Raw genomic sequence first — 12,652 nt, 5'->3', positions numbered from 1 at the left:
TTGTGATTGGGGGTCCTGTATTAATTTCGGGTGTGGATTCTGTATTAATAGATGAAAATGTTGTGGTGCCTACTGAAGTGCTATGGTTTCCCATTGTTGTAGCACCTGTTTCTGTTATTTCTGTTTGTCCAGACGTTGTCACAGTATTAGTTATCAGTGGCGACGTAGATTTAGATGTTGTTGATTCAGAGTGGGAGGTAGTAGGTTGGGTGGTTGTAGTAAATACAGTGGGAACTTCTGTGCTTATTGCTGTCAGACCTGAGGTTACAGCAGATGTAGAATTGGTTGCAAAGGTGCTGGTGGACTGAAGTGTAGTGACTGTTGGCTGCGTATGTTTTGTCGATGGTGGAGGTGTTGAGACATATGTTGATATAACTGTGTTTGTCGGCTCTGATTCTGTGGCCCGTGTTGTTGAAGCATTAAGGAATGAAGTACTTGTAGGTAGGTAAGAGGTTGAAAGTACTGTACTAGCAGATTCAGTGGGAGTCTCTGTTATAGACTCTGTTACTGTTGTAGGGTGTGTCGAGTGAGTTGTGGATGTTGAAGAAGTTGACAGTGATGTGGAGAGTGTGCTGATAGTAGCTGTAGTTGTGTTAGCTTCTGTAGGGGCTATTGAGGTAATGGTGGTAGGTAAAGTAGTTGTTGGTTTAGTGGTGTAAAATTCAAATGACCGATTGTTACCGGTCACTGGATCACTGGTAAAAGTCGCCATTGTTGTAGCAGTGGTGGTGGACCCTGTGGTTCCAGTTGTAGTTTTAGTAGTTGCTGCAGATGTAGTAGTGGGCGTTATTAACCATGTTTCGCTGGTACTTGAAGTAGTCGTAGTGTTTGGTTCAGAGGTGGTGGGGGACCATGTTACAGTAGTAGTTGAAGTAGCTGTAGTTGTTGGCACAGGAGTTGTTAATATAGCAGAAGTGGAGGGCATTGTTGACCATGTTTTTCTAGTAGATGAAGTTAGTAGAGAGGTAGCAGTGGGTGTCGACCATGTTTCAGGGGTAATTGAGACTGTGGTAGTGGTAATCACTGGTGTAGTAGTAGTAGTAGTTGTTTCACTTGTAGTTGAAGCAGTTGTTTTGAGAGATGTTATTAGTGTGGTGGTAGTTGTGGGCGGAAGTGCTGTTGAATTAAAATTGATAATAAGTGCAATTATTAAAAGAAGGATCCATAAAAGCACATATTATTTAAAAATAATAATAAATTTCAATAATATTTCCTTGTATTCTCTATCATTACATTACATATGTTTGCCTTCACTAACGTTTTTTACCCATTATCACTCCCAACTCCTCACATGTAGACACAATTGATCCCATACACATCACATTTTAACATGCTGGGTATTACTTTGTATTTCAGCATAGAAGATAATTTGATAGATTTAAATAGTAGTCGCACAATGTCTGAAATAGAGACAAATTTTCTCTGCTGGTTTGTAATGTAATGTCACTCATGGTTACCAAGGAAATGGTGACAAATCTAGTTGAAGATGAAAATCCAAATTCTCTTTTCAAAATGTGGATAACATGTTTTTCTACAACTAGCCAAGTTATGTTGCTCCCTGTGCTTTTACTATCTCATAGCCCTGATTGGTCAGGAGTCCTGAACAAGCACCAATATGTTGTGAGTTAGAATTGAAAATGAATTGTTTTATCGGCCACGTATAGTACACACATGAATGTATTTTTTATACTTACGGCATTTAATTGTTCCATTTTCACAGGAGCTGAATAAAATAGGAGAGTAAGAAATAACCAGCCGTCAGTGTAACTAACAACACAACTTCATGACAATTGCATGGAAAATGTAGATATTTGCATGCCATATATATTGTGAATGTGTCAACTTACCATTCAAAAGAGTTTATTTTCACCACTTGTCCAGGTCGTACAGTCGTGTCATTAAAATAACAAGAGCAGTTCCTCAATGTGGTACAATCACCAGTATTCTCATCATAGTATGGCTTTTCCTTTGGACATCTGGGGTAGCAGCCTTTTCCAAAAAGTAAATATACTCAGTTGTTTGTGCAAGCTGAACTTTAACATGTTAGACTATAACTGAGAAACATTGGTTACCTTCCAGCTTCTGAGTGAAGTCTTTGCCACAGGTCAGAATCCTACCACAGGCTTCATAATGCCAGCTACACTGGCCCTTTTCATTGTAGTAGTCACAGTAGACAGCTAAGATGTAAATTATCACAGTTTATGTTTTGTTGTATTCAGTGTTTTGTAACCTTCAAAAAACATTGATCGCATCATGCAGATTGTTGTACATATCCTTTGATAGTGCCATATCTATTGTCGCTCATGAGTATATTGACAATAACTAAAATACAATAAAATAAAACTGAATTTAACATTAAGCAATGCAGGGTGTGTGTTGGCAAGAACTGAAGCACAGAAAAGAATTTATATAAGCTGGACTGATGATTGGCTGACGACATGCACACCTTATGTGGGGAAAAAGCTTAAAACTTACGGCACATATCAGGTGTCCTCCAATCTATGCAGACGTCCTGGTCACTGCAGGCCTCTGCATAAGCTGCCACAGCTGTGCAGAAACCCAGGAATTTCCCTTCAAACTCACAAGAGCAGGATTCCTGCACACAGGCATGGTAGTAGGGCTCTGGATCCACCTGAGGATCAGTAAACATCAGAGTTGGGAAGTACCTGACTGCAAGTTGTACTTCAATCACAACAAAAATGCAGATGTAATGTTTAACTTTTACTGGCATTAAAATCAGCACAAAAACTTTCATCATGTGGCTTTCCATGGTTGTTGTAATGTGTGGGTGGCTCAGAACCTTTATCCACAAAGTATATTATAAATTCTCGTGAAAAGTTTATGTGCATAATAACATGCCTTTTTAAGGGGCATGTTTTGGAAAAAATTTCAATGCAACACCATCAAAGGCTGGATGCTGATGGCTTAAAGGTCTAGACAAGCTCCTTTTTGTTCACAGTTTGTTGATGTTGAGCATTGTTTTTTAATTTGTGCTCCCTTTCATCTACTAGTTTTCATTGCCCTAAGCAGTGCTTCTGGATATCCATGTGCACCAAAGTGGTTTTCCTTGCTGCACCTAGAAATGCCTTTTAAGTCTAGGAACTCAAAAATTATTATAATGTTTGCATTACAATTGTTATCAAAAAGCTGTGGAGGAGGGTTTTTTCTCCTTTTTTGCCCAGTTTAAAGATATTTGTTAGGAAAGTAAAAGCAAGAAATGTTATTTAGTTTAATCAAATTAGCTGCAATGCTTATTAAATTTAAAAGAGAAACTGTAATCTAATACATTTTGACAGCAACACTGGTATCAAATTTTCACCGTATACAAAATAAAAGTCCCAATCCTCTCTTTGCGACTCTGCTTAAAAAGTAGTTATTTTTAAGCAAGCACAAGCAACTTGTGTGCAATGTGAAGAACATACTTTCAAGTGACAGTCTTTGAAGGTGCCTCCTTTAAGGATCATACAGCGCCTCTGGGCCCAGGCCGAGCAGTAGGAATTGCGTTCACATGGAAATATCTCAGTGGTCACATCAGTACAAGGGGGAGTTGCTGCCTTCCAGCTGTTACCAAAGGCCATTGGACTAGAAACCACTAAGAACAGAGTTTTGTTTTTAGTTTGAGTGTCACAGGTAAAGTGTTGGTGTCACTGCAAAGACACCACCCCTAGCAAAAAAGGAGAAAAAACTGACTGGTTTACCTGCTGAGCCACTGATCTGCAAGTCATTCAGCTCATTGGAGTCAAAATTCCCACAGAGGCCACACACTCTGTTCTGCAGGTGAGACGGTTTGAAAAAGAAAATGAGTATAAAAGTACACAGTGGATATGTTATTAATTCAGTTCTGCATTTTTGAATTCTACTTCTCTCCTTTTAAAGCTTTATAGTGAGGATAACAGTATTCTACTACACAAGAATGGTCACGTTTAAAATCCTTCTTAGCATTTTTATTACTCACCCTCCAGTCTGGATGAAGTTCTACGGTGATCCGGGTGTGTTTGTCCCATATTAGAGTTAGACCTTTGCTGGGTACTGAGATTATGATATAGAGTCCCACTGTGTGTATTGTGTAAAGTGGATCTTGCTGCAAAGTCCAGCCTTTTTGGATTTGCTTGGTCACTCTCATGTCATTCAGGATAAGGGTGACTTTGCTCTGGAAGAGCAAGATAGAAGAACAAGATAAGGGATTATTTTACTGGTATATGGGCAGCTACCTCATAATGCACACCATTAATTCTGCAGCAAGTTATGTTCCATGATTCATGAACGACTTGAGTAAATAACCATCCTTTGACTGAGGTTGATCATTTCCAAGTAAGACAAAAAATACACTAATAAAAACTAGTATAACATGACCACCAAATAAAGGTCAAGGAATATTTAGGGATAGAGCCACTTACCTGTAAGTCCAGTATGATGGAGCGTGAACAGGTGAGTGCCTCATCACAGCAGGGCACACTCTCCACTCGGAGAGAAAAGGTGCCGTTTTGACTTCTGCAGTAATCCTGAAATCGAAAAGCATGGTTAAAACTTCCTTATTATATATCAAAAATCATGCATTTTGTTGTAGTTATGAACAAATGGTTACCACCATGACTGAAAGTCAACAGCTACAGTTTTTGTAATAGAGAGAGAGAGAGAGAGAGAGAGAGAGAGAGAGAGAGAGAGAGAGAGAGAGACCTGGACTTTGTGAAAGTGTATGACTTATATCTCCTACATCATGAATCTGCAACTTTAAAAATAGAATTTACATATCTACATTATATATAAATTTTATATCATGCATGTGAACACATTCATGTTTTGTGATTTTTCTGGCTCTCACCTCTACAAGTGTATACTGGCAGTGACCACCAAAGCGATACCATTTAGCGTCAAAGGTCTGATAATGTCCATTTCCATAGACTTGACATGTCCCGGGACACGGCTCATCTGTGCAGTCCCACTGACCCTGACCACAGACACTGCAAGATAAAGTCATAACACTGAGTTTACAGAAAAACAAAACTTTGCGACTGAACCGGTAAAGTAGCGTTACCATTTTTTACAGTTGGTTTTAACAGTCTCTCCTGCCCTGAAGACTTTACCACTGTAGACACAGGTGCAGTTGTCCCTTGATACACAGTTTCCATGGTGATCTTCATATTGATCATGAGGACAATAACAGCCACTCTCACAAGTCACACTGGCAACCTGAAAATCACACCAACCTGAAAATTACACCTTTGTGAGGAGCAAACGTGTTTATTCTAATAACTAGTCACCCTTTAAAAAAAAAAAAAAACTGAAGATGAAGCCACATTTACATACAAATGGTAATAATTATAAATATACATACCAGTGGTTTGCTGAGACTGTCGCAAGTTTTCTGAGCTGTGTTAACTGGGTATTCTGAGCAGTGCACGCACACCTTTCCATTCCTGCAGCCTGATGCGAACAAATTCATGTATTAAATATATTTCTGAAAGTTTGATATAATAATATGTTTACTGCCGTGACTCTTGCTCATATAGCAATGTATGTCTAGTACAAAAATATAATATATTTACCACAGTCCTTGGAGCACTGCAGTTCTCCATTCTTACAGTTGCTTTTGAAAACACAACATAAGATTAATAAAACTGGAACCATTGTATTTATCATACACCATCAGTTTCATGCTAATACAAAATGTATTTGATCAATTTGAAATTCCTTAAAAAAATCTTTAATGATCAACTCACCACTGTCGTCCATCGATAACAACAGGCCCTGGTGGCGTTATACCGCCGTGATGATGGCATACACATTCAGTCTTTGGTGTACAGATTTGTCCTTGGTTCAGGTGGGTTCCTTCTGGGCAGCCACAGCCCTCCACGGGAGCGTCTTCCTGCCCACAGCGAGGATCAGGAGCAGACAGGGAGCGGCATGTATGGTTACAAGCTCGCACATTGTAGGAGAACTCTTGGTTCTTTTCACATGTCAGTGCTGTGACAAAAATATTTTGATTCACATTTAATAATCTGCTTATACAATGCATCCTGCAAAAACAAGGCGGAAACTGCCTACATAAGACTATAAGTCGTGTGCAGTAAAAGGAAAACATATTTGCATTTTTAAATGCTTACAGCAGTTGGTAGCCTTCCTCCAGTCACCAAGTTCAACTCCAAGACTGGCACATGCTTTGGCATAGTTGCCCAGAGCAACACACAAGCACTGGACCAAATTGGTACCACAGTTACAAGTTCTTAGGATGCAAGCCTGTAAAAATATAGTCGAAGAGTGGAGTAGAAATATATGCACCGGGGTAATGAGTCAAACAAAAATGTATGCATCTGTATGATCAACATGTTCGCCTTAAACTGGTTTAATTTTATATGCATAATGCAGGTTTAAGTTTTCAACTTGTTATAAAGTTATAAATCAATATGTCAGCACGAGTTAGCTTCAGCAGTTTCTTCAGATTTGGTTGAGTAGTAAAACAATCTTACCGTATGGAACTGATCAGTTGGGATGTAGCCATGGCACTTTGCAAATATCCCAGCTGGGTTGTTCAAGACCGAACACTTTTCATCAGCAAATATTTCTGCAGAAATACATCAAATGCTAAAATAAGTAATGATTTTGCAAAACAATTTAGTATAAAACAGTTTTCTGTGTGTTAAAGACAAAATATAAAAGCATCTTCTCATCTGTGAATTTATAGGACAGTCTACTTTATATGACTGATTGATACCGTTGTCGGTATTAATGCAGGTTGGCGGTATGTTCGGTGTACAACGGCCCACGCTCCAGGACAGCGCAAAAGGTTCAGGTGAGTTCTCGATGATCCCGCTGCTGCTGGTGAAGTCATCTGTGGTGTCCTTGTTGTTGTTGCCACAGAGACCTGAAAGACAGACTTATTATTTTGTCTCAGATTTTTAGAACATTTCCTGCTTGGCAGCCTCCAGTTTGCATAAATACATTTTTATGGTAGAAAATTTGAACATTTATAATGTTTGCTGTGAAAACTGCACATATTTAACAACTTGTAATTTAAGTGCCATTTCTAGAATTCTGTTATATTTGGGTTTTTGTGGTACGGCTTGAGAATTTAAGTGAAAAATAGCATTTTCTTTACTTTTGTGACTGAGAATTAAAAAGTATTCTGTATGTCAAAATTTCTGCTGTGAAATCTTTACACAAATTGGAAGAACTGAGCAGAAGGCTTGGTTGTTTCAAGACAGAATAAAATGCTTGTTAAGCTACAAAAATCACATAAAGTTTAAAGTTTGAACTAGAACATTTTTCTGTTTTACCAATAATTTGACAGTTCATAAAATAAATCATGATAAAAGTAATTCCAGGTTTAGTGTGTATTTGTAGACTAATGTACTAACCTGAAATCGTGCCTGTGTGTTTTCCTGGTGGTGTAATGTAAAGTTGGATTTCAGGAGACACCTGGACTTGGATCTTCATACCAAAGGATGTATGGACTTCAACATACATAGAGGACTGCCAGAAAACCAGGGCATGATCTAAAAAGTGAGAGAAATTAGTAAGAGATTTGGTGTTTATGTATCGAAACCATTCAGTATATATTATGAGGCTAGCAGACTAACTAGCATTCTTTTACCTACCAGACTGATGAAGTTCAGTAATTTCTTGGTCTTCAAATTTAACCATGCTGCGTGTGAATGTGTACATTTCCTGCAAATTCCAAATGATGTGCATAATCAGGCTCATTTTTCCTCACTATTAATTGATTTGATAGTTTGTATAGTGTGTGGGATATATACCTGGAAAATCTGGAGAACGACTGTTTGTATAGATGCATGCTTCCCAGAAAATCCAACATTTATTGTCCAGTTTAAGCCCTGCATGTGGTCATGAAAACAACATAGCATCACAATCATGCACAGTCGTCCTAATGTCACATATTTGTGCTGTAGGCTGTGTGTTTACCTGTGAGGCCACATATGTGCATTTACCAGGAACAACATATTTTTTGCCATCGAATGTTGTTACAAATTGCCCTTCAATGTCACATCTGCCTAGGCAGGAATTCTCTGAGCAATTCCATCCTCCACCATCACATATACTAAGGACAAAAGTTTAAAATGTGTTTTAAAAACTTCTAAACACTTTTATGATTCTAAAGTTAAGGGTTTTTATGTATTAAAATTCCAGTATCATTTTATTTTATTTTTTGGCCACTTACCATGCCTGACACTTAGTGTTACGTCTGTCTCCAGTTAAGTAAGTCCTACCAGAGAAGACACAGGGGCAGCTAGGCACACTCACGCAGCGGAAGTCTTCTGCGTGATCATCAAGCACCTTACCTACAATATAATTCAGTAAATTTTTGATGATGAGTTATGATTAGTTTCATGTGACTTACCAAGGCAAAAAACAAAATACAGTTCATAGTATTCACCCTTTGGACAGACACAAGTGCTGGTGATAGCCTGGCTGGAAAAGCTGGGGTTAGGGTTGGAGCAGCTGGGAATAAATGCATTACCCTCTTCTTTATAAACCAGGTCTCCAGGACACGTCGGCTCAGCTGCATTCATAAAAACAGAAAGGTAAATCCATCATGAAACTAAATGAAATGTCAGTTAGAATTCATCCTTTATCCGTAAAAGCTTAAAAATCCATAAACAAACAACTTTGCGACTACTATTATGAAGCTTTTAACCCTCTTTAAGACTTTAAGAATGATGATAAATGATCACCTACCACATTTGGTTATAGCTCTCCATTTCTGCCACACATAGCTTTTGTTTCCACAGTGCAGGGCAATCTCTTTGAAGAAAGCACAGCGAACGTATTTGCTGTTTTCAAAGCTGTAAATGTTCTCTTCACAGAGTGGGATATAAAATGGTGTTTTAACTTGCAGACACTCCATAGTGTAAGAAAAGAACTCTCTGCATACCTGCAAATATCATTGGAGGAACATTAACATTTTAGACTAACATCTTTTGTACGGCAACATTTATACAATATGATTATATAACTGATCGATTCCTGAAAACATGAAAACAAAAACAAACGAATAAAGAAAAGTGGATTTAAACTATGAAAATGATTGAAAAAAAACTATTGTAACATCAGCTTACTTGGTTAGTGACAAAGACAGGATCTCGCGTTTGACACGTTTCCTGGGTAAGCTTGCTCTCTGTTATCAGCTGCTGCTTGTTGCCTGTTTTCACAAATAAAATGTGCATTCAACTTTGAACAAAATATGCAAAAACAAATGTTTTATATTCCTAGAGATTGTATTTATCTTTTTTCATGAAAGTATGATACATAGAATTTTTAGAGCAACATACTGTGCTGGAAGAAACGGATGACAGCAGTTAGGTAGGGTCTTGTGCATGTCAGTAAATTAATACCAAATTACTTTCTGTACCAATTACAACATTGCTGCAGACTGAAACAGCCAGAGTGCTGGCCAGACTAGAGCCCAGAACACTGAACAAACAAGTGCATATGGCAACAAAGGCCCAAAGTTGAGCAACTGAAAACTACTTAAAGCAAGAATGAGAAAGTATTTCACTTTTAGAAGTTTTCTTCTTTTTCTTCTTTTGAAATGGCCTTCCCAAAGACTCAACCTCAATCCGACTGAATATGTCTGGACTATGCTTAAAAGTCCATACCAGGAAACCAGAGACGAGGTTGTATAATGTATGTAAAACTGTCCTAATTTTCCTCTTATTTACATCTAGCATAACCGATACTATATATTAATTATAATTACTATTGAATTAAGGCCTATATTAACCGCTATTTCAATTATTTCTGCTACCACCAACATTACCATACCAGCTTTATTTATAAAGCACTTTAACATAAAACCAGGGTTCACAAAGATCTGTACATATACAAATAGCATAAACAAACACACAAACAAACAAAGAAATACATAAATAAATAAATAAATAAATAAATAAATAAATAAATAAATAAATGAAATCAAACATGTTAAAATAAATTGAGTCAACCTCTTAAAAGAGTGCCAAAGGCTTCAGCAAATAAATATGTTTTAAGAAGCGTAGCTTTATTAAGATGGGCTTTGTTTTGACTAATTGCCTCAAAGGACAAAAGCTAGATAGATCTTACACAGCTCTGACCTGGCTTTCAAGTTTAAGATCTGCCTTCATTTTAACTCCCGGATTAGTGATGATTGGTTTAACATACTGTGCCAGGGAACCAAGATCCGTTTAGTGGTCTCAGAAGTGCCACAAAAAAACCATCACTACTGTTTTATGCTCAATAAAATGCAAAAAGTTCAAAGCCATCCAGGCCCTTATTTCATCAAGACATTTAAGCAAAGGGTCTACGGAGAAACCATTTATCTTTTTAGGAGGGAAATAAATCTGCGAGTCATCGGCATAACAGTGGAAAGAAATCCCATGTTTCCTGAAAATAGAGCCAAGGGGTAGGAGATATAGGGAGAAAAGAAGGAGGCCTAAAACTGACCCCTGTGGTATCCCACATTGAAGAGAAGCAGCAGAGGACACAAACTCCCCAAGTTTCAAAGAGAAAGTTCGCTTTGCCAAATAGGATCTGAACCACTGCAGTACAGCACTCATAACACTGCTCCAAACGGGAAATTAACATTTATTATCCACTGTATCAAAACCAGCCGTTAAATCTAAAAGCATGATAATAAACCACAGTCACCTGAGTCAGTTGCTAAAGACAAATCATTAAAAACTCTTAAAAGGGAAGATTCAGTAGTATGTAAAGCTTTAAAACCAGCCTTTTCTTCACTTGTGTACAATATTGTGCTGTTGCTTATGTTATTAGACTTATACTACAGCTATTAGTTGTTAGTTTATTTGTGCTGTAGGTGACATACTTGTTACGTTGTGTTTTCCACACAGTCCAGTCATGTCAGTGCTCAGCTCTTGCTGCAGCTCCACCTGAACAGCAAATCACATAGAAGCTTCAGGAATTCTTCTTAGGGATTTATAGATTCTGTACATTTGACTTTGTTTAGGCTTTCATACATTATGTATCCTCTTACCCACAAACTGTCTATTCCTCCAGGTACACTATGCCAGGTGACAGAAAGTGGAAGCAATGAGCTCCTCAGTCTAGTGTAGATGCCGTACTGAAAAATATGCTGGTAGGTGTGATCGTATGGAAGGGAGACACTGTAAGAAAATACACAAGGGACACCTGCTCAGAAATGATCGGAGGTCTCACTTCTTCAGTTTTGGAAAATAAGTGAAAAACAGGAAATAATAATACAAAACAGCCTTTGCAGAGAGTGAGAGTATCTAGCGAATAGAATATCGTGTGTTTTTTCATTAAACTCAACCACAAAGACAAACACTTAATAATGCACAGTGTCCCAGGGCCAGCGCTAATAATGAACTAGCACTGATGGTAGAAGTGCTGAAATACCTGCGAGCATGATCGGCTTGGTTAGGTGGTTGAGTATGAGTGACATTTGAGTTAATGAACTAAAGTGTCTTTGGACAAAACACTTTGCTGGTGCCTCACATGCTTACGCTAACTGGTGTTCTGGAGCCAAAAAATGAGTAATTTAAGATCAGATGTTAAGAAACAAGGATCAGATTGTGTCTCGTGCAAATGGTATTAGGTTTCAAAGTCAAGCAGTTTTCTTCAAATGAAGCACTAACTTAGTGGATCCATATTTGAGGACAAACCTTTTCTTCTCCACCAGGATGCTTCCATTCTGCAGAACAGTCCGGACTTTGTTCATTGTGATCTCGACTTGAACCAGCAGCCCGCTGTCTCCTCGCCGTATGGTTATGTCGTATTCCACACGATTGTGGGTGAAGCGGGTGAGAGTGAACGGGCAATTGGACCTCACGTAGTAACCCAGGCCTTTGAAGGGCTGGACGACTCCACTGCCATACGTCCTGCAAGTAACTGATCATGGCAAAGTTAAGTTGCTTACAAATTTATCGTTCAGAGATGGACAAGGGACCAAGTAAAGTAATGAAGACTGTGTAATTACTGTAAAAAGGATTGACTCTCTAAAATTAAGTTATCAAGCGACGACACTGACTTATACTCACATTTCTGAGTTTCTTTTGTTGTCACTGATCCACCGGTCCCAAAAACTGAGAGGTAAGGAAAAAAGACAATGTAATAACACTTTAACAACAACATTCAATTACAAGGAAAACTCCTTGTAAATATGAAAATACAGTGCATCATACTGTAGACAGGACAGTATACATCAACATTTTTTCTCTAATGTTTTTCTAAGATAAGAAGGAAAACCATAGTAATGCATGAAATCAATATATAACAAATATTTACACTGCTTTGATTTGTTACTTATTCTGCTTAAAATAATTAATTAATATTCAAAATATATAAATAAATGCATGGTACCTGAGACCAGTAAAAAACAGACAGACAGCATCCGTTGCTGAGGGGTCATTTTCTTCTTTCTGTGCAAGTGCAACCAGGAGGATGTGCCCAACCACCCCACTCCGTCCCTTATATATGCAACGACCATACATACACACACACTGCATGAATCACCACCACCACAGGGATGTGTGAACTAACATGCACACACCTGCTTCTTTACCAGGAAACTAAAAATTTCAAAGAAAATATGGTCATTATGTGATAACAAGGAAATTAATACACAATGCTGAAAAAACAGCTCATTTAAAGCATGCCATTATTCTATAATATAAGGTTA

General features: G+C 38.0%; 1 protein-coding gene across 1 annotated transcript in view; it reads right to left on the bottom strand.

The window, feature by feature from the left end:
* Positions 1–12,382, bottom strand: part of muc5e (mucin 5e) — a 30,620-nt gene extending 18,238 nt beyond the window's left edge. The window contains exons 1-29 of the mRNA XM_085375557.1: positions 12,334–12,382; positions 12,012–12,056; positions 11,637–11,862; positions 10,988–11,117; positions 10,820–10,883; positions 9,075–9,157; positions 8,695–8,890; positions 8,393–8,518; positions 8,177–8,297; positions 7,921–8,056; positions 7,755–7,832; positions 7,596–7,665; positions 7,356–7,493; positions 6,713–6,862; positions 6,468–6,562; positions 6,105–6,237; positions 5,721–5,964; positions 5,547–5,587; positions 5,336–5,424; positions 5,036–5,190; positions 4,823–4,961; positions 4,398–4,502; positions 3,956–4,150; positions 3,699–3,771; positions 3,423–3,592; positions 2,476–2,632; positions 2,073–2,177; positions 1,848–1,989; positions 1,695–1,723 (exon numbers count right to left, since the gene is read on the bottom strand). Coding sequence (XP_085231683.1) covers positions 1,695–1,723; positions 1,848–1,989; positions 2,073–2,177; positions 2,476–2,632; positions 3,423–3,592; positions 3,699–3,771; positions 3,956–4,150; positions 4,398–4,502; positions 4,823–4,961; positions 5,036–5,190; positions 5,336–5,424; positions 5,547–5,587; positions 5,721–5,964; positions 6,105–6,237; positions 6,468–6,562; positions 6,713–6,862; positions 7,356–7,493; positions 7,596–7,665; positions 7,755–7,832; positions 7,921–8,056; positions 8,177–8,297; positions 8,393–8,518; positions 8,695–8,890; positions 9,075–9,157; positions 10,820–10,883; positions 10,988–11,117; positions 11,637–11,862; positions 12,012–12,056; positions 12,334–12,382 — 3,484 coding nt within the window. The remainder of the gene's footprint in view (positions 1–1,694; positions 1,724–1,847; positions 1,990–2,072; positions 2,178–2,475; positions 2,633–3,422; positions 3,593–3,698; positions 3,772–3,955; positions 4,151–4,397; positions 4,503–4,822; positions 4,962–5,035; positions 5,191–5,335; positions 5,425–5,546; positions 5,588–5,720; positions 5,965–6,104; positions 6,238–6,467; positions 6,563–6,712; positions 6,863–7,355; positions 7,494–7,595; positions 7,666–7,754; positions 7,833–7,920; positions 8,057–8,176; positions 8,298–8,392; positions 8,519–8,694; positions 8,891–9,074; positions 9,158–10,819; positions 10,884–10,987; positions 11,118–11,636; positions 11,863–12,011; positions 12,057–12,333) is intronic.
* Between the last annotated feature and the right edge of the window lie 270 nt (positions 12,383–12,652).

This window comes from Diplotaxodon limnothrissa, linkage group LG17 (assembly GCF_057381915.1).
Source record: "Diplotaxodon limnothrissa isolate DT_005_m linkage group LG17, D_limnothrissa_male_GT1.1, whole genome shotgun sequence".
NCBI lineage: Eukaryota > Metazoa > Chordata > Actinopteri > Cichliformes > Cichlidae > Diplotaxodon > Diplotaxodon limnothrissa.
Note: the sequence above shows the minus strand (reverse complement) of the source record. Positions and strands in the feature narration are given on the sequence as shown.